Raw genomic sequence first — 26,605 nt, 5'->3', positions numbered from 1 at the left:
TTGACAAGATTATGTAAGAGATAGAGAAGGCAGAGAAAGAACTACTTTTCTCCCTTTCTCACAATACAAGAACTCGTGGGCACTCCATGAAATTGCTGAGCAGTCGGGTTAGAATGGATAAAAGGAAGTCCTTCTTCACCCAAAGGGTGATTAACACATGGAATTCACTGCCACAGGAGGTGGTGGCAGCTACAAGCTTCAAGAGGGGACTGGATCAACATATGGAGCAGAGGTCCATCAGTGGCTCTTAGCCACAGTGTATTGTTGGAACTTTCTGTCTGGGACAAGTGATGCTCTGTATTCTTGGTGCTTGGGGGGCACAGTGGGAGGGCTTCTAGTGTCCTGGCCCCACTGATGGACCTCCTGATGGCACCTGGGTTTTTTTGGCCCCTATGTGACACAGGGTGTTGGACTGGATGGACCACTGGCCTGATCCAACATGGCTTCTCTTATGTTCTCAGCATTTCCATTGCAAGCCAGATCACACTCATAGAGCTGGCCCCCTCCCCAAAAAAACCCCACCCCCCGGGGAAGCTGGCCCACTTCCTTTGTAACTCTCCTCCTTCTCCCCTGCATGTTGACTTCAAGTCATCAGACGTCTGCTCCAAAGACCAAGATCCTGGATCTCAGGAAGATGGAGGGAGGAAGGGGAATGGTGAACGTGTAAGGAGTACAGCCCTGCCCCACATCTGCCTGTGCATGCCGTGCCCCACTGTGAGGGCACCAGGGGAGGCTTTGTGGGTCAGACCTCGCTGGTGACCGACCGGGAAGGAATGAGGACATCAGGGGTGGTGGGGAAGAGACACAGCTGCGGGTCAGGTGACCTCTGCAGGCACAGCTCTGCGATTCTGCAAGAGAGAGAGAGAGAGAAGCAGGAAGGAAGGAAGGAAGGAAGGAAGGAGGAGTTTAGCTTGGCATTCCAAAGGAGGAATCAACGGCAGAGCAAAGCCACTGGTCACCCCAAGTGCAGTTACATCCTTCTAACCCACTGAAGTCCCCAGAAGGGAGCGACTCTGTCTTGGATGGCGCTTTCCAGTCTGGATCTCCAAGAAGGAGCCTGCAGGCTTATTCTGGGGTCCCCCCCGCGTCCTGTGGAACAGTCTGCAGTGAGTTGCAGGTTCTCCTCAGAGCCTGACTACTAGGATCATGACCATGGCATGCGCTGGGAAGGAGCTTCCACCTACCCCGTTTCCCTGCCTGGGAATTGGGGGGGGGGCTATTTGGCCCACTGAGGAAGCCCACCAGGGTGCATATAAGGGGCTCTTACCAATGGGGCAACAGTGTTGGGTGGGGGGAGCTGTAGGAGTGGTCTGCACTGAACACTCTGCATGTGGCAACTGAGAGGCAGGACACAGGGTGGGGGCCCCAGGCTCAGTCAGTGCCCTCTCCCACCCCCAGTCCCCACAGCCCTTCTCCATAGACGGAGGGGGTGGGCTGGAGCCGCCACTCAAGGGCTTCCCCCCTCTTGCTGTTTTGGAGTCCTCCTGCCTGCCGTGATTGTTCTCCAAACAATGCTTCATCTGTTTCTGCGGAAGGGCTGCCCAAGGACAGAAGGCTTGGGGGTGGGGGGAGAATTGCCCACCCTTTCCTGAAGGCCTGTTCATCTGACTCTCCTGCCAAAGGCTGTAAGAGAAGAGCATGTTCCGCAGCACCTGAAACAAAACAGCACTGCAGAGCAGACTCTGGCAGGCTGCTCACCCTAAGCCTCCAAGGGCCTCCATTCTAAGCACCCTGGGCCCTGCCAGAGGACTGCTCTGTCTGTCTCTAACCAGGTGTATCATGCAGGTAACTGTGGGTGTTGCCTAGTGGACAGAATGCATTCTAGCCCCAGACTTCTGCTAGTGAAATTTGGAATCTTCCCCACAAAACTGTATTGACAGAAACACACCCAGGTCATCCCCATGACCAGCTGTCTCAGAAAGATGCACCTATGGGGCAGGTCTTCAGGAGTGAGATCTGCAGCAGGTGTGCCGGGGAGGGACTCCAGAGGACAGCCTGCTCCCCCCCACACACACACACGGAAAGGGGGCTGGGCCAAGGGACAGCACAAGTGGGACAAGGGATTAAGACCCTCTCCCGCAGTGCCCCTTTGGGCCCCCTTTCCGTAGTCCTCTTCCTCTTGGTTCCAGTCCCAAAAGCTACAGCAGGAGCCTGCGGGGCGGGGGGGGGGGGGTGTCCCGCTGGTGCCAGAGTGGCAAGATTCCCCACCAGTGGCTGGGAAGGAGGAGAGATGCAGCCACAGCCAGCAGGCAAAAGAACACTCAAGCACTGGAGGCCTCAGTGTGGCCAGTGCCAGCACCTTTCCTAGCTTTTGCCTAGCATTTCTAGAAAGCGGGGAGGGGGGGGGAATGGCAGGGCTTTGCCCAGCACGGTCTCTCATTGGCCCTTGGAGATCCGATGGGCTGTGCAGATTTCCACAAAGGTTCTTTTGGTGGCGGCCCCCCCCAGCACAAGGGTCTCCTCCCCTGCATGGCTGAAGGCAGCTCTGGGCACACAAGGGGACCTGCTCAAGCAATACTTGCATTTGAAAAGGCATCGTGTTGAGCAGAGCTTCTGCCCGAAAGGGTGAAGAGTCACCAGTGCAGGCATGCAGAACTGCACGCCCTGCCGTTTTGTGAAAGGCTCTGCTATTTTTCTAGGTGCACCTGCCACCCTGGACCAGAATTCCAAAGGACCCACAGGCCCCAAATGTTCAAGCCCACGTAAGCTGGGGAGAGGAGTAGAGCAGGTCTCCAGAGATGTTGCCTATGCACACACACACACACATTGATTTCCTTAACCCTCAGCACTGCCGGGCTTTTGCTCCACATGGAAGGTGTCAACAGAAGAACCCCTCTCGGGGAGAAACGTTCCCCTATCAGTGGAAGAAGAAGAGGACTCTCTGGGGTTTAGACAGACTGTTGCCCCCTCCTTGGGCATCAGATCCTGCACAGATACACAGAAGCACTTCCCCTTTTGTTATGCATCTGCTGTCCATAAAATCCAATTATGCATACTTTGAAATTCAGAGGGAAACACTGTCTGATCCCTTGACCTGAAGACACCGTTGCCAATTGTGAGAAGCAGCCATGCAAAAAAAAGATCTTTAGGGGCACGGCCTGCCAATCCAGAAAGAAAAGCCGAACAAGCTCTTCAAGGCTGAAGAGGGGCCACTTTCTTTTTCTGACCAAAGAGCCCCTCCTCTAGCATTTGAGAAAGCGGTTATTATTGTGAAAACAGAAAGTGGCTGTATTTGACACAGGGAAAGGAAAGGTCCTCTGTGCAAGCACCAGTCGTTTCCGACTCTGGGGTGACATTGCTTTCACAGCGTTTTCAGGCAGACTTTTTATAGGGTGGTTTGCCATTGCCTTCCCCAGTCATCTACACTCCCCCCCCCCCCCAGCAAGCTGGGGACTCATTTGGCCGACCTCGGGAGGATGGAAGGCTGAGTCAACCTTGGGCCGGCTACCTGAACCCAGCTTCTGCCGGAATCGAACTCAGGTCGTGAGCAGAGTTCACACCACAGTGCTGCAGTACTGCTGCTTTACCACTCTGCGCCACGGGGCTGCTATTTGACACAGGAGAGGTGCACAAAATACCCAGCCATCTGCAAGACTGCAGAGATTGACCAGCCCCCTCCCCCAAGGACACCTTCTGCTGCCCCCCATCCAGACTCACCCCAAGATTTTGCGGGAGTGGAGCTGGTGGCTTCCTGGGTCCCCAGAGCGATGAGGACCCCCAGTCCACCTCTGCTCGCCAGCCCTACCCACCAGTGAAGACCCCCCCAAGCCAGCAGGTGGGGCTGCTACTTCCATCCCTGCCTTTGGAGAGGGCTGGGCCCTTCTAGCCCAGAAGCCTGTGGGCCTTTCCCTCCCACCCCAGCCTCTCGAGCTCAGCCACCCCCACAGCCCTCCAGCCCCACTGCCTGTGCTGCCTCCCCCACTTGGAGCAGGGCAGAGGAGGGCCCGACCAAAGGAACAGGCACGACTTACTCGTAGGGGTGGGCCAGTGTGGCGGCGCTGCTGGGCGCTCCCAGGCGGAGAGATCGGGCCAGCTGCCTCTCCAGATCTCGTGAGAGGAGCGTGGAAAACTCCTGGGGGGACTCCTGCTCTTCTGGGTGGTCCCTCACCTGCTACGCCCCCCACCCCACCCCACGGAAAGCAGCACCGGGGCAGGAGAGGGGGGCGACGACATGGGCGGGTGGGAGAGAAATGACATACATTGACATCGTTAGCCAGACTCGCTCGTTGTGCCCTGGTGGGACAGGAGTGGGGGCAGCCTTGGGAGGGGAGAGCTGAGGCCTCGTGCAGGTGGGGGGCAGGAGAAGGGTGCAGTGGGGTGGGGGTCCTGGTGAGAAGCAGGGCAGCAGAAGGGTCATCCAATCTCAGCATGGGGGGAGTAACTGTGTAACAGAGGAAGCTTCTGGGAACTCTTGAGTAGCACCATCCCACCAAGGGGGCACTCCAGCCCAAACCATCCAGGCAGGTCTGAGATGAGTCGGCGGTGTGGGGGGGGGTGTCCCCCTTTGGTCAGGTGTTCCTCTTGGCCTGGTGTGTGTGCAGGTGCAGAAGGAAGGTGGGGAGGTAGTGGGGCAGAGGAGAGATGTCTGCAGAGCCACCCCCTGTGCAGAGTCCCAGGGACAAGCATTCTGGTGCGTGAGAGTTTGGGTGTCAAGAGTGGAGCTCAGCACAGAGCCCAAAAAGGCCTGACCAAATGTCAGGGATCCTGGAGGGGTGTTCTTGTTTGTTTTTTGCCATCTTCTGGAGCAGGGGTCACTGGTGGCGTGTGTGTGGAGGGGGAGAAGGTACTAGTGAATTTCCTGCATTATGCAGGGGGGTGGACTAGATGACCCCAGAGGTGAACTGGGTTGCGAACTGGCAGAGACTGACCAAGAGAGAGGTCTTGGGGTCGTGGTAGATAACTCACTGAAAATGTCAAGACAGTGTGCGATTGCAATAAAAAAGGCCAACGCCATGCTGGGAATTATTAGGAAGGGAATTGAAAACAAATCAGCCAGTATCATAACGCCCCTGTATAAATTGATGGTGCGGTCTCATTTGGAGTACTGTGTGCAGTTCTGGTCGCCGCACCTCAAAAAGGATATTATAGCATTGGAGAAAGTCCAGAAAAGGGCAACTAGAATGATGAAAGGTTTGGAAGACTTTCCCTATGAAGAAAGGTTAAAATGCTTGGGGCCCTTTAGCTTGGAGCAACATCAACTGCGTGGTGACATGATAGAGGTTGACAGGATTATGCATGGGATGGAGAAGGTAGAAAAAGAAGTACTTTTCTCCCTTTCTCACAATACAAGAACTCGTGGGCATTCAATGAAATTGCTGAGCAGTTGGGTTAGAACGGATAAAAGGAGGTACTTCTTCACCCAAAGGGTGATTAACAGGTGGAATTCACTGCCACAGGAGGTGGTGGCGGCTACAAGCATAGCCAGCTTCAAGAGGGGGTTAGATAAAAATATGGAGCAGAGGTCCATCAGTGGCTATTAGCTGCAATGTGTATATATGTGTGTGCGTGTATACACACACACATATATTGGCCACTGTGTGACACAGAGTGTTGGACTGGAGGGGCCACAGTGGCCAACCAGTTGCCCCGCTAGCCCTCCCCTCCTGCTGTCACCCAGCACTTGAAGTCACAGGTTTGTTGCCTCTGAATCTGGAAACTCGCTTCCGTCTCTGCACCTCGCAGTCACTGACGGGCCTCTCACTCCTCCAGGAATTTGTCTCTTCTTCCATCTATGCCTGTGGCCATCACTACCCCCACTGGAGTGAAATTCGCAGTCTGATTACTTGCTGAGTTGCAGAAGTATTTCCTTTTGTCCATTCTGAACCTATTTCTCGACAGCTTCACTAGGTGCTCCCCCAAGTTCTAGTATTAAGGAATTTTATATATTATGTCTCCCTCTGTTACTCTTTTATAAACTAAAAAGTCCCAGACCGATTTCCCACTAGCCTTCCTCTGCACTCTCGCTCCTCTTCCATTGGATTTCACACTATCTGCCCGGAGGCTGCAAGTCACTTCGCCTTTTTTGCACAGCAAACAGAAACTGGTTTTTAGAGGATCTTGTTTGCTGTGTGAAAGAGGTGGAGTGAGCTGCAGCCCCAGGGTAGACAGCATGAAATCCGATGCAAGCAGAGAAGAGGAGCGGGATAGCAGCATAAGGCGAGTGAGGAATCGGTCCCAGACTGCTCAGCCTTTCCTCAAAGGGAAGAGGCTCCAGCTCCCAACCATCTTGGTTCCCCTCCTCTGCACTTCTTGTCCTTTTTGAGATACAGCCATTAGGTTCTACAGGCAGAGATGCCTGCAGTCTCCAGGTGGGGCCTGGGGATCCCCTGGAATTACAGCTCCTCTCCAGGCTACAGACAACAACACCATAGGAGAAAATGGGTGCTTTGGACGGTGGACTCTATGCCCTTGTATCCAGCCGAAGTCCCCGGCTTCCCCAGGCTCCACCCCCAAATCTCAGAGTTTCCCAACCTGGATCTACTGATGCTATCTCACACATCCCGTCCCCTGCCACTGACAACTCTATATACAAAGTACAATATTTAAAAAATCTTAAAAGAAGAAAGGGAGGGGAAATCATGCCAGATGTCAGAAAGAAGAGCACTCCCACCCAGCATGTGGAGAAGGAGAAGCAAGAAGAGCACTCCCACCCAGCATGTGGAGAAGGAGAAGAGCACTCCCACCCAGCATGTGGAGAAGGAGAAGCAAGAAGAGCACTCCCACCCAGCATGTGGAGAAGGAGAAGAGCACTCCCACCCAGCATGTGGAGAAGGAGAAGCAAGAAGAGCACTCCCACCCAGCATGTGGAGAAGGAGAAGAGCACTCCCACCCAGCATGTGGAGAAGGAGAAGCAAGAAGAGCACTCCCACCCAGCATGTGGAGAAGGAGAAGTAAGAAGAGCACTCCCACCCAGCATGTGGAGAAGGAGAAGCAAGAAGAGCACTCCCACCCAGCATGTGGAGAAGGAGAAGTAAGAAGAGCACTCCCACCCAGCATGTGGAGAAGGAGAAGCAAGAAGAGCACTCCCACCCAGCATGTGGAGAAGGAGAAGTAAGAAGAGCACTCCCACCCAGCATGTGGAGAAGGAGAAGCAAGAAGAGCACTCCCACCCAGCATGTGGAGAAGGAGAAGTAAGAAGAGCACTCCCACCCAGCATTTGGAGAAGGAGAAGTAAGAAGAGCACTCCCACCCAGCATGTGGAGAAGGAGAAGTAAGAAGAGCACTCCCACCCAGCATGTGGAGAAGGAGAAGCAAGAAGAGCACTCCCACCCAGCATGTGGAGAAGGAGAAGTAAGAAGAGCACTCCCACCCAGCATGTGGAGAAGGAGAAGCAAGAAGAGCACTCCCAACCAGCATGTGGAGAAGGAGAAGAGCACTCCCACCCAGCATGTGGAGGAGAAGAGCACTCCCACCCAGCATGTGGAGAATGAGAAGTAAGAAGAGCACTCCCACCCAGCATGTGGAGAAGGAGAAGCAAGAAGAGCACTCCCAACCAGCATGTGGAGAAGGAGAAGTAAGAAGAGCACTCCCACCCAGCATGTGGAGAAGGAGAAGCAAGAAGAGCACTCCCACCCAGCATGTGGAGAAGGAGAAGCAAGAAGAGCACTCCCACCCAGCATGTGGAGAAGGAGAAGTAAGAAGAGCACTCCCACCCAGCATGTGGAGAAGGAGAAGCAAGAAGAGCACTCCCACGCAGCATGTGGAGAAGGAGAAGAGCACTCCCACCCAGCATGTGGAGAAGGAGAAGTAAGAAGAGCACTCCCACCCAGCATGTGGAGAAGGATAAGAGCACTCCCACCCAGCATGTGGAGAAGGAGAAGAGCACTCCCACCCAGCATGTGGAGAAGGAGATGTAAGAAGAGCACTCCCACCCAGCATGTGGAGAAGGAGAAGAGCACTCCCACCCAGCATGTGGAGAAGGAGAAGTAAGAAGAGCACTCCCACCCAGCATGTGGAGAAGGAGAAGCAAGAAAAGCACTCCCAACCAGCATGTGGAGAAGGAGAAGTAAGAAGAGCACTCCCACCCAGCATGTGGAGAAGGAGAAGCAAGAAGAGCACTCCCACCCAGCATGTGGAGAAGGAGAAGCAAGAAGAGCACTCCCACCCAGCATGTGGAGAAGGAGAAGTAAGAAGAGCACTCCCACCCAGCATGTGGAGAAGGAGAAGTAAGAAGAGCACTCCCACCCAGCATGTGGAGAAGGAGAAGCAAGAAGAGCACTCCCACCCAGCATGTGGAGAAGGAGAAGAGCACTCCCACCCAGCATGTGGAGAAGGAGAAGTAAGAAGAGCACTCCCGCCCAGCATGTGGAGAAGGAGAAGTAAGAAGAGCACTCCCACCCAGCATGTGGAGAAGGAGAAGTAAGAAGAGCACTCCCACCCAGCATGTGGAGAAGGAGAAGAGCACTCCCACCCAGCATGTGGAGGAGAAGCAAGAAGAGCACTCCCACCCAGCATGTGGAGAAGGAGAAGCAAGAAGTGCACTCCCACCCAGCATGTGGAGAAGTAGAAGAGGACTCCCACCCAGCATGTGGAGAAGGGGAAGAACAGTCCCACCCAGCATGTGGAGAAGGAGAAGCAAGAAGAGCACTCCCACCCAGCATGTGGAGAAGGAGAAGAGCAGTCCCACCCAGCATGTGTGGAGGAGAAGTCAGACAGGAGAAGTCGAAGGCCCACTAAAGACAGCAGAGGAAGCCAAGAGGGTCTGGGGCAATGTAGAGTGAGAGAGGGGAGAGTCAGAACCCACAAGGGCCACCTGCGGACTTCAAAGTGCGTCGAAACGAAAACGGGGAGCTGCCCAGGGGCTGAGAGTGCCCTCATCCAAGCCAATCACCACCCTCATGGGATTCTGCCAGCTTCAGCAGAACTCAAACATTTAAAACAGGGGAGAGACTGACAGAAGACAGAACAAGGACATATCTAAACTCGAGCCGGTTTTACCAACAGAAAGAAAAAGAAATGGATGGATTCTGGAGTGTGTGTGTGTGTGCATACAGACCTAAAAAAAGAATATAAAAATGGCGCTACCTAGAAGGAGAAGAAAGAAAACATTCTTGTGCCCTGCCCTCCCTCTGTAGCTGCATATCAGGACAGAGAAACGGAGGCCCAAAGGACCAGTGGCATGAGAAAAATGGAGAGATGCTCCATGTTGACCATCTGGCCAAGCAGCTGATGCCCAGGTGGAAGGGCCACCATAGGTGTGGGGTGTCAAGGCAGAGTGCTGCATTGATCCCACAGAGACAGCTGACGTACAGGTGGTATATGACTCCGAAAAAGTTGGCTAAGATGAGTAAAAAGATGTCGGATAGATGTTGGAAATGTAAAAAACATGAAGGTTCTTTCTTTCACATGTGGTGGACTTGTGAAAAAGCGAAAGAGTACTGGAAGATGATACAACAAGAAATCTCCAAAATTTTGGGTTACGACTTCAAGAAATCTGCAGAGACTTTTTTGCTTGGCTTACAATTAGAAAAATGTCCAAAGGAAGACAGGACTTTAATTTGGTACTTGCTCTCAGCTGCTAGGACATCGTATGCGCAGCTGTGGAAACAAGAAAAAATACCGGGGAAATGGGACTGGATTATGAAAGTTTTATCGTGGAGTGAGATGGACAAACTAACTAGAACTCTAGGAGACTATGATTTAGATATATTCAAAAAGGAGTGGAAGAAATTTAAGGGATATATGGAGAAAGAGTGGAAGGTGAAAAGACACTGGACAATTTTTTAGTATTAATGAGAAAAAAAATATTGAACTATGATCGGTTAGTAGTACCTTTAGTATTGAACTTTAATCTATAACTTCGGGGAAGTCAGCATTGGAGGGAGGGGGGATTGAAATGGGTTAGTACAGAAAATTTTATAATTAAGTTTTGTAACCATATGTTATCAATAAATTGTTAAAACAACAGAGACTGCTGACTGCCACCCGTGCCCTTTGACAGCCCTGGAATGATGTTGAACCTACAGATTTGCATTCCTTTGATGGCTGGTAAGTGGCAGTAGAGAAAGGGGGGGTGAAAGAGGGGGATAAGGAGCCAGGGGATTGGTTGGTGACTGAGAGTGTGGGCGGAGCTAAGAAGGGTGGGTAGGGGAGAGAGAGAGAATTAAGGTTGCCAGTCCCCAGGTGGGGGCAGGGGATCCCCTGGGTTGGAGCCCCCCCCCCCACTTCAGGGTCATCAGAAAGCAGGGAGGGGGGAAATGTCTGCTGGGCACTCCATTATTCCCTATGGAGACCAATTCCCATAGGGTATAATGGAGAATTGATCCACAGGTATCTGGGGCTTGGGGAGGGGCTGTTTTTTTAGGCAGAGGCACCCAATTTGCAGCATAGAATCCGATGCTTCTCCTCAAAACACCCTCCAAGTTTCAAAAGGATTGGACCAGGGGGCACAATTCTATGAGGCCTAAAAGAAGGTGCCCCTATCCTCCATTATTTCCAAGTAAGGGAAAACATTTAAAAGGAGCCTGAACTCCCTTTGGAGTTCAATGATGCTTGTCACAACCTTGCTCCTGACTCCACCCCCGAAGTCTCCTGGCTCCACCCCCAAAGTCCCCAGATATTTCTTGAACTGGACCTGGCAACCCTAGAGAGAAGCCAGTTGACAGTTGTCTCTCAGCAGAGTCTCAGCGGCCATTTCAAGGGTCAGCTGTGGTCAAACAGAAGCCTCTGCAGAGTCTGAGGCTCCGTCTTCTGCTTAGAAACCCATTGAGCGCTGCTGGGAAAGGCGTTCCAGGTTCTAAAGAAGAGACAAATAATGCTCAGCGGACATATTAGAGGCCAAAGAGAGTCTACCTGATGCTGTCCACGTATTATAAGGGTGTAGGAGAAGCGGTGGTGAAGTGAAGGAGTGGGGCGTCTCAGTTAGTAGTTATTAACTTCCACTGTTTATCCACTGAAACTATAAGTAGTTGTACAACCGGAAACCAACACACTTCATGTACAAATAAAAGTTTTATTTTGTTTTATTAAAACCCGGATTCATATATTCATTCTCATCCTCAGAGCCACAGAGTCCAACGAAGAAGCCTCAAAGTCTGGCCAAAAGTCAGTGGGGAATGTTAAATAAAGTGTTTGGAATTAAATTAAATCCCCTAACTGGCCGCATTTCCTACGTTAAGAGGGAAGCCATGACCTGTGGTGGCCTAACGGTGGGCTACAACATCCCGAGGAAGGGGAGATTATTATAAGTGGAATAAAACATTCTGAGGTGCAGGACTTGTTCCAAAGGGAATAGGATATCTTGGGAGGAAAGAAAACTCAGAGAGAAAGGGGCTCTGAGGGGACAGATAGCTGAGGAGATTTAACACACAACTGCATTTTGTGAGGGAAGCAGAACTGTTATAAAGAAAAGAGACACAAAGAAGCTAATAGTTTTATAAGAGAGACCAGAATCTTGCGAGGTTTAGTAAAACTGTAAAAGAAAACACAATTAAAAGAGAGAAACATGGCAGATTTTGTAGGAACAAAGAAGGAGGCTCTGATTCAGAAGTACAAAGAATTAAATTTACCTCATGAGGGAAAAAGTGTGGCAGAACTGAGAAGTATACTAATGCAAAATTGTGTTGAGCCCAGGAGAACCTCAGCTGAGGAAAACCCTGAGGGGATGTATAACCCCAGTCTAGAATATTTAGAGTTTCTAAATGGAAAGTTGAAGCAGAACTCAGAACTAGAGAAATGGATCTCAGAGCTCAAGAGATGGAAAGACAAACTGCTTTGGAAGCAGAAAGATTACAGTTAGAAAGAGAGAGACTTAAGAAGGGGGATAAAAAGGAGGGAAACCCTGAACCCAGAAATGATTTCCCTCAAGTTACCCCAAAAGATTTTATGGTTTATGTGTCAGGAGAAGATCCACAAATTTTCCTGTCAACTTTTGAAAGGTCTGCTCAGAACTGAGGAATAGCAGACACGCAGTAGATGAAGAATTTGCCCAGTTTAATTAGAGGGAAACTGGCTGAGATCAATGACACATTTCCCTCAGATAGACCTGTTGTTTATGCTGAAGACAAACAGGCAGTTACAATTCAGGTTAGGTGTTGATTACTTCAGAAAGAAGTTTAGAAGCTTATTGCCTCAGAAAGAGAAGTCATTTAAGATTTTTAGTGCCAAACTGACTATTTTGATAAGCAGATTTCATCTGCCAAAGCTACCTCTAAAGAGAAAATAAGGGATCTAATGATTTTAGATCAATTTTTATTTCAATTTCCCTAAGAGATCAGGCTTCTGGTGAAAGAGAAGCTTCCAGAGAATGTCAACCAGGAGGCAGAATGGGCTGATAAGTTAACACTTAATCGAGGTTCTTGAGACCACCGTGAAATGAAAGATTCTCCTTATAAACCAGCTTTTAAATCAAAGAGAGGACAAAAGGAGGAAAGGAAAGGAACGTGTGAAAGAACTGAAATTACAGAGAGACAGGATAAGAATATAGAAGGGAAGAAAGGTGGATACTGGAAAGACAGACAGTGCTTTTAATGTGGTTTGAAAGGGCATTTAGCTTACAAGTGTTCAAAGAACCACCCAAAGGAGAAAACACTTGAGCATGTATGGAGGATCATTACAACTAGCTCACAGAGTGAGAGGGAACAAACTAGAGACTCCAACCACTCAACAGACACACTTGAAAAATCCAGTAAAAATAAGAACATAAGAGAAGCCATGTTGGATCAGGCCAATGGCCCATCCAGTCCAACACTCTGTGTCACACAGTGGCAAAAAAAAATTATATATACACACACACTGTGGCTAATAGCCACTGATACTGGATATGTCCATAAATCCTGAAGGAAAAGTTTACTTGTGTGGGGTAAAGACTGATAAGATTGAACAAGATACTGAACTGAGAGAAGTTGTACAAATAAATGGGAGAGATACTTTAGCCATTCTGGACACAGGAGCTTCAGTAACTGGTCAGGGAGGATTTGGTTAACAAAGAAAACATTATTCCAGAGAAGCATATATCCTTACAAGGTGTTTGGGGAAATTCCAAAAGTGTGCCATTAGCACAGCTGAAAGTTAACTGGAGGGGAAAAGAGGAATATTTCCCTGTAGCAGTTATAAAAGAACAGAAAATTCCATAAGGGATGTAAAGGGAGCAAAAGCAAGGATTCAAATATACACAAACTCAAAAGATTTGCTTCAAGGGAAACAAACAGGCCCAGAAAACAGGCCCTTACGTATCTTAGCCACAGATAAAACTGAGGAGAGGAGAGAAACAGACTCAGAAACCCTTCTCAGTTCTGCTGAAATGTCCCAAGGAAAAGGAGGAGGCATAAGTAAAAACTCTGAAGAAAGAGGTTAAGACAGACCCTGAGGTAAAAGATATAAGACAGAAAGCCAGAGACTGACACAGAAAGTGACCATGTCGTGTGGCAAAATGAGCTAATTCACAGGATTTGGAACCCAAAAGAGACCAAGTCAAACCACACCTCAACAGCTGGTTATTCCTAAAATGTACAGGCAGCCCTTGATGGCTCTGGCACGTGACATCCCATGCTCAGGCAATTTAGGAATTAGTAAAACATGTACAAATAAAGTTTTATTTTGTTTTATTGAAACCTGGATTCATGTATTAGAATAACATCCTCGGCCACAGCGTCCAATGAAGAAGCCTTAGAGCTAGGGCACACCTCCATGGGGAACAATAAATGAAGTGGTTGGAATTAAATTCCTAGAGGCAGCAGTATTATATCCATTAAGAGGGAAGTCGTGAGAAGCACAAGTCAAAAATTAGGAATGTCTGGCCACTCAGGAGACACACTGCTGCGTATCACCCCAGGGTGACTTTGAATTATTTATTTTATTTTATTTTTATTTTAAGCCATGAGGAGATCTCTGCTCTCACATGTTCTCTGTAATGCATGGTCACACACAGAGAGAGAACCAGGGCCTGTGTGTGCGACCAAGAGGCACACAGCAACCCATGCAAATCCAACCCTGATGCTGACGCCAGCATCCAAAGCACTGAGCTCCAGAAATGATGGGTGGGGGTGGCAGCGGGGCAGGGGCAGGGGCAGGTCCTGTGTATTCTGGCCCTGGATGGAGGCTGCGACAGTGTAATGAACAGCTGGGGTCAGATCGGGGAGGATCCCTTTGGTGCTTTCTCACCTGCCCCCTCCCAGTGCAGCCCCAACTTAAAGGAAGAGGAGCAAAGTTTTGCTGCCCTGGGGAGAGCAGAGGAGAAGCCACATGGATTCAAGGGTCAAGTGAGGGGCAAGACATGCATTCTTTCCCCCTCCGCCAAGCAGGCTCAGGCTGGTTCTGGGGCTCCTCGTGCCTCCTTCCTCTTTCTCTCTCCTTTGACTCAGCCTCAACTTATTGGACCTTCCCTTGGCTCCTTCTGCCACACTGTGTCCCTTGCCTGGAAGAGCCACCTTCTCTCTCTCTCTGCCAAATGCCATCCTCTTCTCCCGGGGATCCTCTTTTCCAACTAAGGTCTTCCATCAATATGTTTCCTGGGCCACATCACCTCTCTTCCTGCCATAGTTGTCTGCTAACTGATCATCCCCCCCCTCCCGCAACTAGCTCCTCCCCACCCATTCACCCTTTCCTGCCCTCTTCCTCTAACTTGGCAGTGCCCACCACACCTCAGTGGTTTGCCCTGGAAGCAGCCAGAGCGATTCAGTTGCTTCTCTGTTTCCTGTGATTCCTGGGAGATTTCCTCACATCGTTCCCCACACCCCCAGTATGAGCCAAGCAGCAGGAACCTTCTCCGTGGGGCTCGGGTCCTGCTTATTCTTTTGTCCCCCCCCCCAGCCAATTCACCTGCCCTCCCCACTGATTACCTGCTTCCACTCCATGCCTCCATCTCCACCACTTGTCTTCCCTGGACTGGTATGCCAGCTGCTGCTTTGGCTTTGGACATCCACCCAGCCCCCCAAGAACCAGCCCACCGGCACCTGATGCCACAGAAAGAGTCACCTGATACCCCTGAGCTTTGACCCCAAACCTCACCTGGAGAACTGCTGAGCTCGGCTTTGTCACCAAGAGAAGGCAAGCGCCCCCCCCCCCCCCCCCAATCATGCTGCTGCACCAGGAGTTGTTCTGAGGAGGAGACAACTGAAGGTCTGGCCCTGAACGCACCCCCTCCCTGGGGAAGGACTGTGTGTGTGCATGCACATGGCAACGATGTGGGGGGGCATGCAGAGAGGCCGTAGGGAAGAGCCTCACCTGAGGTACACTCAGTTTCTCCAGGGAACTGTCCACGCAGGGCAAGTCCACCACAGGGACGCTGGCCAGACTCTCCAGGGAGAGGGGCGATTGAGCTGGAGGCGGGGTCCTCTGGAAGGAGTTGACCACGCAAGTCACCTGGGGGAGAAAAGAGCACACAGACCTGAAGCTCTCCTCTCTCTTCCTCTAGTCCTCCCCTTGGCCACTGACCTTCTGCTCTCTCTTGCAGCACCCCCCCCCCCGCAATTCTCTGCTTGCAAGACGGTCAGGCAGGGCTCTGTTCTGCTCCCCTTTCAATGCTCAAGGACAAGCAAGGCATGGGGAGCCACTGCCTGTCTGACTAAGCAACACTGACTGTGATGGACCAAGTCTGATTCAGTACACGGCAGCTTCAGGTCTTCATGTGAGAACAGGAGGGAATAAATGCATTGTTTATGGGGAGGGGCCGTGGCTCAAGGGTAGGGCCTCTGCTTGGCTTGCAAAACATCCCAGGTTCCATCCCCAGCATCTCCAGTTCAAAGGACCAGGCAGGAGGGGATGGGAAAGACCTTGACCTGAGACCCTGGCTCAGTGGCAGAGCCTCTGCTTGGCATGCAGAAGGTCCCAGGTTCAATCCCTGGCATCTCCAGTTAAAAGGACCAGGCAGGAGGGGATGGGAAAGACCTCGACCTGAGACCCTGGCTCAGTGGCAGAGCCTCTGCTTGGCATGCAGAAGGTCCCAGGTTCAATCCCTGGCATCTCCAGTTAAAAGGACCAGGCAGGAGGTGATGGGAAAGACCTTGACCTGAGACCCTGGCTCAGTGGCAGAGCCTCTGCTTGGCATGCAGAAGGTCCCAGGTTCAATCCCCAGCATCTCCAGTTAAAAGGACCAGGCAGGAGGTGATGGGAAAGCCCTTGACTTGAGACCCTGGCTCAGTGGCAAAGCATCTGCTTGGCATGAAGAAGGTCCCAGGCTCAATCCCTGGCATCTCCAGTTAAAAGGACCAGGCAGGAGGGGATGGGAAAGACCTTGACCTGAGACCCTGGCTCAGTGGCAGAGCCTCTGCTTGGCATGCAGAAGGTCCCAGGTTCAATCCCCAGCATCTCCATTTGAAAGGACCAGGCAGGAGGTGATGGGAAAGACCTCTGCCTGAGACCCCTCAGGGGCACCTCCACTCCCACCTGGGTTTCCATCTCCCCACCTCACATTTCTTGCAGCCGAGCTGTGTCACAGTACCATCTTCAGGCCCTTAGTGGGAAACACCCTCCCTGCCAAGGCACTTTAGATGAAGCAGGCACAGAGACCTCCACACTCCTGGAGCTCCTGGACATTCCCTGCCCGCATCCAGAGTAGAGTCCCCTCCTGCCCCACGTGGTGCAAGCCCCATCGCCAAATAGAGTTGCCAAGTCCAGTTCAAGAAATATCTGGGGACTTTGGGGGTGGAGCCAGGAGCTAGGGTGTGACATGCATCACTGAACTCCAAAGGGAGTTCTGGCTATCACACTTCAGGGGACCACGTTCCTTTTAAATGCCTTCCCTCCATTTGGAAATAATGAAGGATAGGGGCACCTTCTTTTGGGGCTCAAAGAATCGGACCCTCTGGTCCCATCTTTTTGAAATTTGGGGGGTATTTTGGGGAGAGGCACTGGATGCTATACTGAAAATGTGGTGCCTCTGCCTCAAAACACATCCATCCCCCACCCGGAGCCCCAGATTCCCGCGGATCAATTCCCCATTATTTCCGCTGGGCCATTGGCCTGATCCAGCATAGAATCCTAGAGTTGGAAGGGACCCCCAGGGTGATCTAGTCCAACCCCTTGCCCAATGCAGGAAACTCACAAACACCTCCCCCTAACATGGTTTCTCTTATGTTCTTGATAGAGTTCCCAGCAGACATTTCCCTCCCCACCCCACCCCTGCTTTCTGATGACCACCTGGGGATTGGCAACCCTATCACCAAACATCTTCCCTTGCACTGAGTGACATCTGACCTCTCCCTCGTGCCCGTGCAGTCAGTCCTTGCCTCCTGGGCCCTTGGCACTTACCAGGAAGACGGCAATGCCCCCCCCTGTGAGGAAGCCTGCCAGCACATCGGACCAGTGGTTCCGGTACTCAGCCACGCGCACCACCCCTACCAGGAAGGCCGGGCAGAGGAGGGCCAGGCAGAGGGAGGGCTTGGCCAGGCGGGAGCCCTTCAGCTGCAGCACCAGCGTCACGTACATCTGCCAGGGGAGGGAGGGACAGAAGCAGGGCCAGTCATTGCTCAGGCTGGCATGGGAACCGGGGCCTGTTGCCCACCCCACCCCTCCAATGGCCCAGGGGCTCTCTCTGCAACTGCCTTCCCTGCCTGGGTCAAGGAGCAGCCTTGTGGGACCCCTTCCCACAGTCAAGTCATGCTTTCCTCCCTCCCCGCCCCTCCCCGTGAGCCCAGCCAAGTCCCCTGGGCTCCCCCTACCACAGTGTAGGCTGCGGCATAGGCGCTGAGGGCGGCGTCCTTGGAGGGGAAGGCCTTGCGGGCAGCAGCCACCAGGGCGGGGTTCCCTGTGCAGGCCCACTTGTCGGTGATGTAGAGGGTGCCCGGGGGCGGCTGGCAGCCCAGGAGAGTGTAGTTGGGTCGGCAGACGGAGAGGAAATGGGGCGTCTGACTGCCAGTTACCACCTGGCCAGCGCTGGCAAAAATGGTGGTGGTGAAGAGGCCGAAGGAGTAGATGCCTGCGGAAGGAAGGAAGGAAAAGGACAAGACACTTGCTGGCCAAATGGGAGGAGATAAAGCCCATGGCAGAAGCAGAGAGCCTTGGAGGTGGCCCTCCCCTTACCTAAAAAGCGGATGATGCGGCGTAGGATGGGGCTGAAGTAGCAGCACTGGCCTGAGATGATCGTTTTCTCCTGGTGTGCTCCTGGCTGGAGGCAGCAGGCGGCCAGCTCGCCCACGAGGATCTGGGGAAGGAATGGGAGGGGGGGTGAGGCCTGTCCCAGAGAGGAGCACCACTGAACACACGGCCCTTGCTGGAGGGCAAAGGCTCCTTGGATTCCAGCAGGCTGGCACAGCAGCCATCGGAGGCCCAAATGCTAGAACGGGCGGGAAAATGGCCTCCCTCTGAGGCTGCAGCCCTAGCTGGAAAGAAACATCCAAAGAGGGAAAGGGACTGCAGAAGACCACCCACTCATATACATATAGTTCAGATGGCCTCTACTGATTTAATACAAGAAGAACTCAAAGAACAATCCTGCCCCTCTCCCAGCAGGGTTTTAAACTTCTTAGGAACCGGGTAGCGATATGCAGAGACATCCGTGCCCACCCCATATGCCCTTTGGCCTTGATCCTGGCAACACAAGACAGCATGCCTGGTGCGGGGGGGGGGCAGGACGCATGACCCCGGGGGGGGGCAGGTCAGGGGAGGCCTTCTCACAGTGCCACTCTTACCATAACAGTGGGCACGGCAGTGACCAGCGAGTAGACCAGGACTGGCGGTGCCCGGCTGGCATCTTCTGGGCCAGGGTAGGGCTTGGCGTAGGCACTGTCATAGCAGAAGAAGCCCTGGAGGTGGACGGGGAAGGTGTCCATGTATTCAAAGTGGTAGGCCAGCAACACAGTACCGGCCAGGATCACCAGCTGGAAGGAGAATGTGGCCCATCAGGCAGGAAGGGGCAGGATAGCCCGGCAGCCCTCTGCACCATGCTCTTCCATGCCCCAGCACACCAGCTCACAGCTGGCAAGAGAAGCCCCCCAGACTGCCTCCTCAGGGTCTCTCAGCCTGGAGCACTTGCTTGCTTCTCACACTAGAAGGTGTCTTCTGAGAGCCACACCAGGGGTTGTTCCTTTGTATGGAGCACTCTGTATGAGGCCTCTGAGCTTTAGCACAAGCTTTGCAGAACACAGGCAGGGCCCCTTTGCTGAAACAGAGGACTAGAAGCCCCAGAAGAGGGGGCCAGAAAGGTTTTGACAGAAGGTCGGAAAGATTACCTGCCATCATGTCAGTATTTTGAAAAACATTTACATGGCATCTCCAGGGACTTCCTAGAGGTGGTTTATTGTGCATGAAGCCACCAAAAAGGCTAAATGCCATTAATACAGCATAAAAAATGCAGGTACATTTTTATTCCTCTATGGTGACTGAAGCTAACTCAGTGAGCACCTCCAAAAGTTACTGAATTTAGTAAAGCCTTTTATGAAAAAAACATTGTGAAAGCAACATCACCCCAGAGTCAGAAACGACCGGTGCTTGCACAGGGGACCTTTCCTTTGCCTTTATGGAAAATGGATCTGCAAAAAGAAACTGGACTTATTTGGTTTAATGGGGCAGGCTGTCACTTACAGTGGTTTTGAACTCTTACTTTATCTGGGGGGAGCGGCTTTTAAGTATTTGCTGTGGCCACAGGATCCATACAGTCATCATAAATCTGATTTACGGCTACCACTGGAAAAGACTTTGTTAAAATGTGTTTGGTGCTTTGTTTTATTCTGATAAGTGTTTTTTATCTCTTGTATACTGACTTTGTGAGATTGCTTTGTGAGAAGATGCATATAGCGTTGCCTTTGAAGAACGGATATTCCCTGATACTTTTATTCGGAGGTGGGGTGCCCAAATGTTGGCCTTATTGCTGCCCTGGAAGCAGCACAAGCAGAGCTATAGATAGGAAAGAAGGGAAGACACCTTGCCAGGGGTGTTGTCTGATTGTCCCATCGTCAGCAGAAAGAAGCCTGTGCCCTTCTTTGCCCACAGACCTCAGGGGACTTCTGAGGGACGTTCTGCTTAGAAGCCCCCCCAATTCTGCTTCAGAGGGTATTCTGGGTCCACAGCTTTTAATGTCTTAGTAGATATGTCATTTGAAAAACATTTAGATATTTCATGCGTGATACTGCAGTTGGCCCAGTGATGTTTGTTTTTGAAAGCAAATCTTTGAAAGCAGATGTGCAATTAGGACAGGCTTGGAGTGGAGACGGGGTCCCTACTAGTCAAGAAATGTAAGAAGAACATCACATATATTCAAGGAAGGAAAGAAATCTCCATGTGTGTGAAAACAAGAAACATTACTTGAGGGGAGAATGAGTCATTCTTAGAAGGGAAGCTTATTAACCAGTGTACAGAGACTGCTCTTCTGGAAGCCAGGAATCTGACAAAAGGTTTGAAAGGCCCAGAGGACTCTCCAGCAAGTCAGAAGGGATTCTCTTCTTAGGGAGAAGAGAATCACAATCTGGCCAGAGGAGGGGGGGCAGTTAGGAAAGCCCCTGGCCCATCATCACAGGGTTGAAGCATAACAAGATGTCAGCCTGCGTGTCTAACCAATAACCAAGTGCAAGAGGAAATATAAAGCACTCTGGTAACATCTGCATCACAGAATAAGTACGGAAACATTCATAGCAACAGCAAGCCAAAATAAACCAAGGGGAAAACCTCTCTTATCTCTAGTGGTGTACAAAGCAGTTTTGATCTCTCTGTACCAATCCTATCCAAAGCTCCCTGGTTGTTATAGTTTTTCACTCCCTGCTGGTTTGTTCTAATAAACTTGATTTCTGTTTCACGTTTCAGCGTCCCTAGGTGCTTATTTGAGGGAGAATTTGTAGAAGCACAGACCCTCCTCAATCATGGTTCCTTATTTGTAAGCATTCAAAGGTAACGGGGGGGGGGGGGGGCATTGTTGGAGCAAGAATCTACATAAACCCAGTCTGACAGCTACAGTATGACAGCTGGTGATCTAGCTGCCAGGCTAGGTCACAGTGACCTGATCAGCAGACCGGCTTGAGCCGGCAGAAGCCAAGTGATGCAATCTGCTGAGTCAGCACGGCCAGGATTGGCTGCTTGGACTATATATGATCTGTGTGTGCATCACACAGGTCTCTCCCTGTGAGATGGTGGTTAGGCGAAGCACTTTGTCCGTGGAGGTGATATTGTATAGACTGCACAAGAGAGCACTTGTCGTGTATATATGTTAATACACCTTTTGGCACTAGTTGCACGTGTCTGCCTGATTTTCTTTCCTGAAGCCCTGTGTCGGGCAAGTCATCTCCCTCACTCTGCTACTCCCGCTCCGACAGGGTTATGGGCCCAGGGCGGTTCCGCTGCGCGGAGGAGAGAGTTGAGAGTTGAGCTGACTGTGAGTTTGGAAAGAGCCGGAGGCGAGGAACGCCGGTGAAGGACACAGAAGCACCACCGTTCTCTGTTTGAGAGCCAGAGGGACGTCGGCAGCCAGCTGTGAGGAGGAGTCGGCACGATGGCTCAGCAACAGCTTGGAGTAGCCGTTGAGAAGCTCACCTCAGCCAACTACGCGGTGTGGAGCCTGAGAATGCAACACTACCTCAAGCGTGAAGGGCAATGGCTGTTCGTGAGTAACCCCCCTGCTGACTTATCTCCTGCCGAGACTGTGTTATCGGATAAGGCACTGGCCAACATAGTGCTATCTATAGGAGATGACCAGCTGGTTTATGTGCGAGGGGAGGACACTCCCAAGGCTGCCTGGGACGCGTTGAGTGCGGTGCATGTTAGCACCACTGCTGGTTCCCTCATGGCCTTGACAAGGAGGATGTTCCGCACCGTTATGCCGGCTGGAGGGTGTGTGAAAGATCACATCAAACGGCTAACGGACTGTTTCGTTGAGCTGGAGGCAAGAGGCAAGACTGTAGCTCCAGACGACAGAGTGTACATTTTGCTGTCGTCGTTGCCACCTGAGTACACTCCCCTGATAACTTCTCTGGAGACGGTGGACGTAGCGACCCTGACCATGGAATACGTCTGTGCCCACCTGCTTGACTTCCAAGAGAGAATTGCGGCCGTGAGCTGTCCGGGGGTGTCGGCCAGGCAGCGTGCTGTTATCGGTGTGTCCGGGAAGACAGCCAAGAATGAGCCAGCTTTTGCTGCTGGCAGGCGTCCGAAGGTGGAGGAAGTGGAGCCGACTGCGTTTGCAGTCCGTCGCTGCTATGGATGCGGGTCGCCGCAGCACCTGCTCCGAGCTTGCCCTGAGAGGGAGAAGAGGCGGGGGCGTGTGCGGCGAGAGCGGAGGACCGCCAGCCCGTGTGAGGAAGCAACCCGGCTGGTCACGTCTGCAGTAGAGAGCACAGGGTCTGCTTGGATTTTAGACTCCGGGGCAACGACCCATCTCTGCTGCGAGAAGGAGTTGTTGAAAAACATTGACAGTCCTGAGCATAAGTATGTGAGATTGGCTGATGGGACCACTGCCAATTCTGTTTGCTCAGGCAATGTGGAATTTCCTGCACTGAAATGTATGTTGCAAAATGTGTTGTATGTACCCTCACTGCAGTCTAACCTGTTGAGTGTTAGCACACTGTTTGACCAGGGATACCAGGTGAGATTTGAGAAAACCTGCTGCAAAATCCTGGGAGGTGGGGGAAAGTTGCTTGTGACAGGAAAGAGGGAAGGTAAACTGTATGTGGTCCAGAGTGATTGTGCCCAGGTGGCTCAGGTGTCGAATGAGCCTGTGCACAATAATTGTATACATTTGCTCCATAGGAGACTTGGGCACTGCGGATTTAGGGCGTTAAAGAAAACCCTGGAGCTTGTGCCTAGTTTGAAAGTAAATCCTTGCAAATGTTACTTGGATTGCCAGGTCTGCAAGAAGACCAAAAGCAAGGCGCGTGCTGTTGCTAAAGAAAGCTCAAGGGAAAGCACACGAGCCCTGGAACTAGTCCATTTAGACGTTATTGGCCCATTGCCAAAGAGTCTGTCGGGGAGGAGATACTGCTTGGTGGCCACCGACGACCACACGAGGTACGCGTGGGTTTTCACCATGGTGCATAAGTCTGAGGTGTATAAGACATTCACCAAGTGGGTCAAAGCAGTGGAGAGACAATTAGGGGTTAATCTCTTGGCTGTACAAACCGACAGAGGGGGGGAATTCTTATCTAACCAGATGAAACGTTGGCTGGAGAACAAGGGCATTGCCCACCGTCTGACGAACCCGGCAACGCCCCGAGAAAATGGGCATGGGGCTGTATTGCAGAATGTGATGTATTGCATGTTAGAGGATGCACAACTGCCAATGACCTATTGGGCAGAAACCATACATGCAGCTGTTTTTTTGCAAAATAGGGTTTGGTGTAATACTGTGAAAAATGTGCCTTACAGGTTACTGTTGAACAAGACCCCAGATTTGAGTTCTTTAAAAGTCTTTGGGTCACGGGCTCGGGTTGGCATCCACTCCACGAGTAGCGGGGAGGGGGATGTCCGGGCAGAGAGCCTAATTTTTCTGGGCTACAAGCCAAGGGCCAGGCGTTATCGTTTCTGCAATAGCAAAAGCAAGATAACACTTAGTGAGAGTGCCCAGTTCAATGAAGAAAGCAGCTGGCCAAGGTTGCACTCCTTGCAGAAACAATTTGTCCTGCTGCCAAGTAGCGATAACGATGTTGGAGCGCAGCCCAGAACTCCAGCCCAGGAGGTGGCACCCAGTGGGGCTGGAGAAGGTGAGCCGAATGCTGGCACAGAGCCTGACGAGCAGAGTCAGGAGGCAGAGCCTCAAATGCAGGAACTGGAGGTAAAGTGTGAGAGTCAGGAGGTTCAACACCCAATTACAGGGGCAGAGCAACCAGCCCAGGAGGTGGGAACAGAGCAACCCGAAGAAGACAAAGCTGGTCCAAGCACAGGGCCACGGGTGTCTGCCAGGTCCACCAAAGGCCAACGTCCCGCTAGGTACAAGTGTCCCTATGTCACTCTGACTGTCAATCCAGACCCACCCGGATTTGAGGAAATGTTAAAAGAAAAGGCTAAGAAATGGAAAGCCTGGGTGGCAGAGTGCGAGGCAAGGGAGAAGGAGGCTGAAGCCAAGCGTCTGAAAGAGCTGGCTGAACAGGAACACGATGATGTGTTTTACAATCATGATGAGTTCCTGAACGAATTCCGGAAAGGGTTCCGAGCTACGTAAATATGAACTGTAATGTTGCTGGTGGACATGTATGTAAACTGTGTAAAGTGTTTTGGTGCACTGGGTTTAAATAGATTAGGAGGTGTGTTGGAGCAAGAATCTACATAAACCCAGTCTGACAGCTACAGTATGACAGCTGGTGATCTAGCTGCCAGGCTAGGTCACAGTGACCTGATCAGCAGACCGGCTTGAGCCGGCAGAAGCCAAGTGATGCAATCTGCTGAGTCAGCACGGCCAGGATTGGCTGCTTGGACTATATATGATCTGTGTGTGCATCACACAGGTCTCTCCCTGTGAGATGGTGGTTAGGCGAAGCACTTTGTCCGTGGAGGTGATATTGTATAGACTGCACAAGAGAGCACTTGTCGTGTATATATGTTAATACACCTTTTGGCACTAGTTGCACGTGTCTGCCTGATTTTCTTTCCTGAAGCCCTGTGTCGGGCAAGTCATCTCCCTCACTCTGCTACTCCCGCTCCGACAGGCATGGCATCACAATAAATGTTTATGTGCCACATTAGAAGAAGGCTACTCTTGGAAGGAAGCAAATATAACTTTGATACCAAAAGAAGGTCATGATTTGAACTTGACAAAAAACTACAGACCTATATCATTACTGAAGAAGGACTATAAAATATTTACAATTCTTGCAGGAAGAATGAAATTATTTTACAAAACTTTATTCATGAAGATCAATGTGGTTTTCATCCTAAGTAAAAGACAGCAGTTAAAAGAGAGCGTTAGAATTGCATTAGACACCAGCTTGATACCTGTGCTTCGCTACAGCATGTAAATACTATCTGCAGATGTCTTTGCTGCATCTCTAAGTTGCTTCCTCCTTGTAGCACTGGTGTATCTTACACAACATCTGCCAGGAGTTTTCTTGAGGGCAGAAAGAGGTGATGGCTGAAGAGGTGTGTGGCGGGGGGAGGTGGAGTTGCCCTGAGGGAGCAGTGATGTGGTGGACACTTTGGCATGTTCATGTGAGAGGTTCACTTCCCAACGGGCCCTCAAAAGGTCATGCACCATTTCCCCCTGATCATCGGAAAGCTCAGTTTCCATACCGGCTGTTATGGAAAATCCCTAGTGAATTTTGAGAGGAAGACTGGGAGGTGCATTTCATCTCAGGGCACATTCAGTGACTCCCAATGGGAAATACCTCCTGTTGAGAATGTTGTGGGTGAAGAGGACCCATCAGGCCCCAGATGCAAAGGACCTCTGTGTCCCAACTGTTTTAGGAGTGGGGGGGGAGGTGGGCCTGTAGCTACAGTGGGGCCCGGGAGGTGCCAGGCCACTCCATTGGTTTGCCATTGCCTTCCCCAGCCTTTTACACTTTTCCCCCAGCAAGCTGGGGACTCCTTTTACCGACCTGGGAAGGATGGAAGGCTGAGTCAACCTGGAGCCAGCTACCTGAACCAGCTTTTGCTGGGATCGAACTCAGGTCATGAGCAGAGAGTTCAGATCACAGTACTGCAGCGCTGCTGCTTTCCCACTCTGCGCCACGGGGCCGCTAGATTTAGTAAAACAAGGTGACAATTGTCAGTGGTTTCTTAACGCACAACTGTTAGAAAGATTCAAAATGGACATTCATATGGTTTTTGAAGAAAATAAGATTGTACTTTATTCTGACCTCTGTTATTGCTCGAGTTATTGCTAAAATATAGAAATTGTTGTTGCAATATGAAAGAGAAGAACAGGTGAAAGACTTATGATGAAATGGGCTAAGAATTGTGGACATCACATACCAATGGAGCAGTGGGAAAGATCCCGGTTGAAGGGACTTGAGTTCCCATTAAACGTTACCCTGAAATAATTTAGCTCTGGTTAGACCGGATAAAAGGCAGTCCTTCTTCGCCCAAAGGGGGATTAGCAGGTGGAATGCACTGTTTGTTTTGTCGGACTAGGACGCCGGAGAAGCTGGCCAGAAGGTATGAAAACATTTCGAATCAATGTTGGAACTGCGACCCGGAGCGAGGGACCTGATCTCAGCGAGCAGCCAAAAGCCCGGATACAAGTCGATTTGCGGGTGAAGCCAAGGGCAAGAGCCGGAATCCTGGGGCTTAGTTGCAGCAGCAGCAGCGGCGGCGGCCCTTGGGGGAGGCAGGATCCCGCCGCAGGCTGCGGCAAGCCCCGCGCACGAGGTGAAGGGAGCTGGGGCTGCTGCCTGCCCGCCCCCCGCCCCCCGCCCCCCTGGAGCCTTGGGCACTCACCTCCACCAGAAGGAAGCAGGGGATGATGGAGCCGCTCCTCTTCAGCTCCTGCTGCTTCCCCCCAGCCATGGCGCTCCGGGCAAGAGAAGGCGGCGGGTGGCAGACGGCCGGGGACCCCCGCCCGGGGAAAGGCCCCTGCTGCGGGAGCTCAGGGGGCGCGCCTCCTCCTCCTCCTCCTCTCCCGCGCCGCCCCCATCCCAGCAGCCCCGCCGGGCCTCCTCCGCGGCCCCTCTCGCTCGCTCGCCCGCTCGGGCTGTCTGGGGCGGGGGGGGGGGGCGCTGCCCGCCTGCTTCTTCCCGCCGGAGGAGGAGCCCGGGCGTCGGGAGCGCGCCCGCGAGGAGGAGGGGAGGGGAGCCTGGGGAGGGGCGCGCGACCTGCC

The 26,605-nt window shown here is 51.9% G+C and overlaps 1 protein-coding gene across 3 annotated transcripts; it reads right to left on the bottom strand.

Annotated features, from left to right (window-relative positions):
* Positions 1-683: 683 nt before the first annotated feature.
* Positions 684-26,301, bottom strand: PLPPR2 (phospholipid phosphatase related 2). 3 transcript variants are annotated; one of them, XM_060252601.1, is made up of 8 exons: positions 26,227-26,301; positions 18,567-18,755; positions 17,959-18,079; positions 17,598-17,854; positions 17,188-17,364; positions 15,163-15,300; positions 3,972-4,111; positions 684-848 (listed from the first exon to the last, which is right to left on the bottom strand). In XM_060252601.1, exons 1-8 carry the CDS (start codon positions 26,293-26,295, stop codon positions 743-745), a joined length of 1,197 nt encoding a protein of 398 aa, XP_060108584.1. In that variant the 5' UTR covers positions 26,296-26,301; the 3' UTR covers positions 684-742. The 3 variants fall into 3 exon arrangements, with proteins under 3 accessions (XP_060108584.1, XP_060108585.1, XP_060108586.1); XM_060252602.1 differs by having other exon boundaries at positions 3,972-4,108; XM_060252603.1 differs by lacking the exon at positions 3,972-4,111 and having other exon boundaries at positions 707-848.
* Between the last annotated feature and the right edge of the window lie 304 nt (positions 26,302-26,605).

Source organism: Heteronotia binoei, chromosome 13 (genome assembly GCF_032191835.1).
Source record: "Heteronotia binoei isolate CCM8104 ecotype False Entrance Well chromosome 13, APGP_CSIRO_Hbin_v1, whole genome shotgun sequence".
NCBI classification, from domain to species: Eukaryota; Metazoa; Chordata; class Lepidosauria; order Squamata; family Gekkonidae; genus Heteronotia; species Heteronotia binoei.
The sequence above is the reverse complement of the archived record's forward strand: the minus strand, read 5'-3'. Positions and strand labels throughout refer to the sequence as shown.

What these genes read in the sequence shown, in the direction of transcription:
- PLPPR2 (XM_060252601.1), bottom strand. Translation starts at nt 26,295, where the DNA reads ATGGCTGGGGGGAAGCAGCAGGAGCTGAAGAGGAGCGGCTCCATCATC. An exon ending in GGGGCATTGCCGTCTTCCTG is followed by an intron (nt 15,301 to 17,187) that starts GTAAGTGCCAAG and finishes TTTCTCCCCCAG; the next exon opens with GTGACTTGCGTGGTCAACTC. An exon ending in AGAAACTGAGTGTACCTCAG is followed by an intron (nt 4,112 to 15,162) that starts GTGAGGCTCTTC and finishes TGGGGGGCGTAG; the next exon opens with CAGGTGAGGGACCACCCAGA.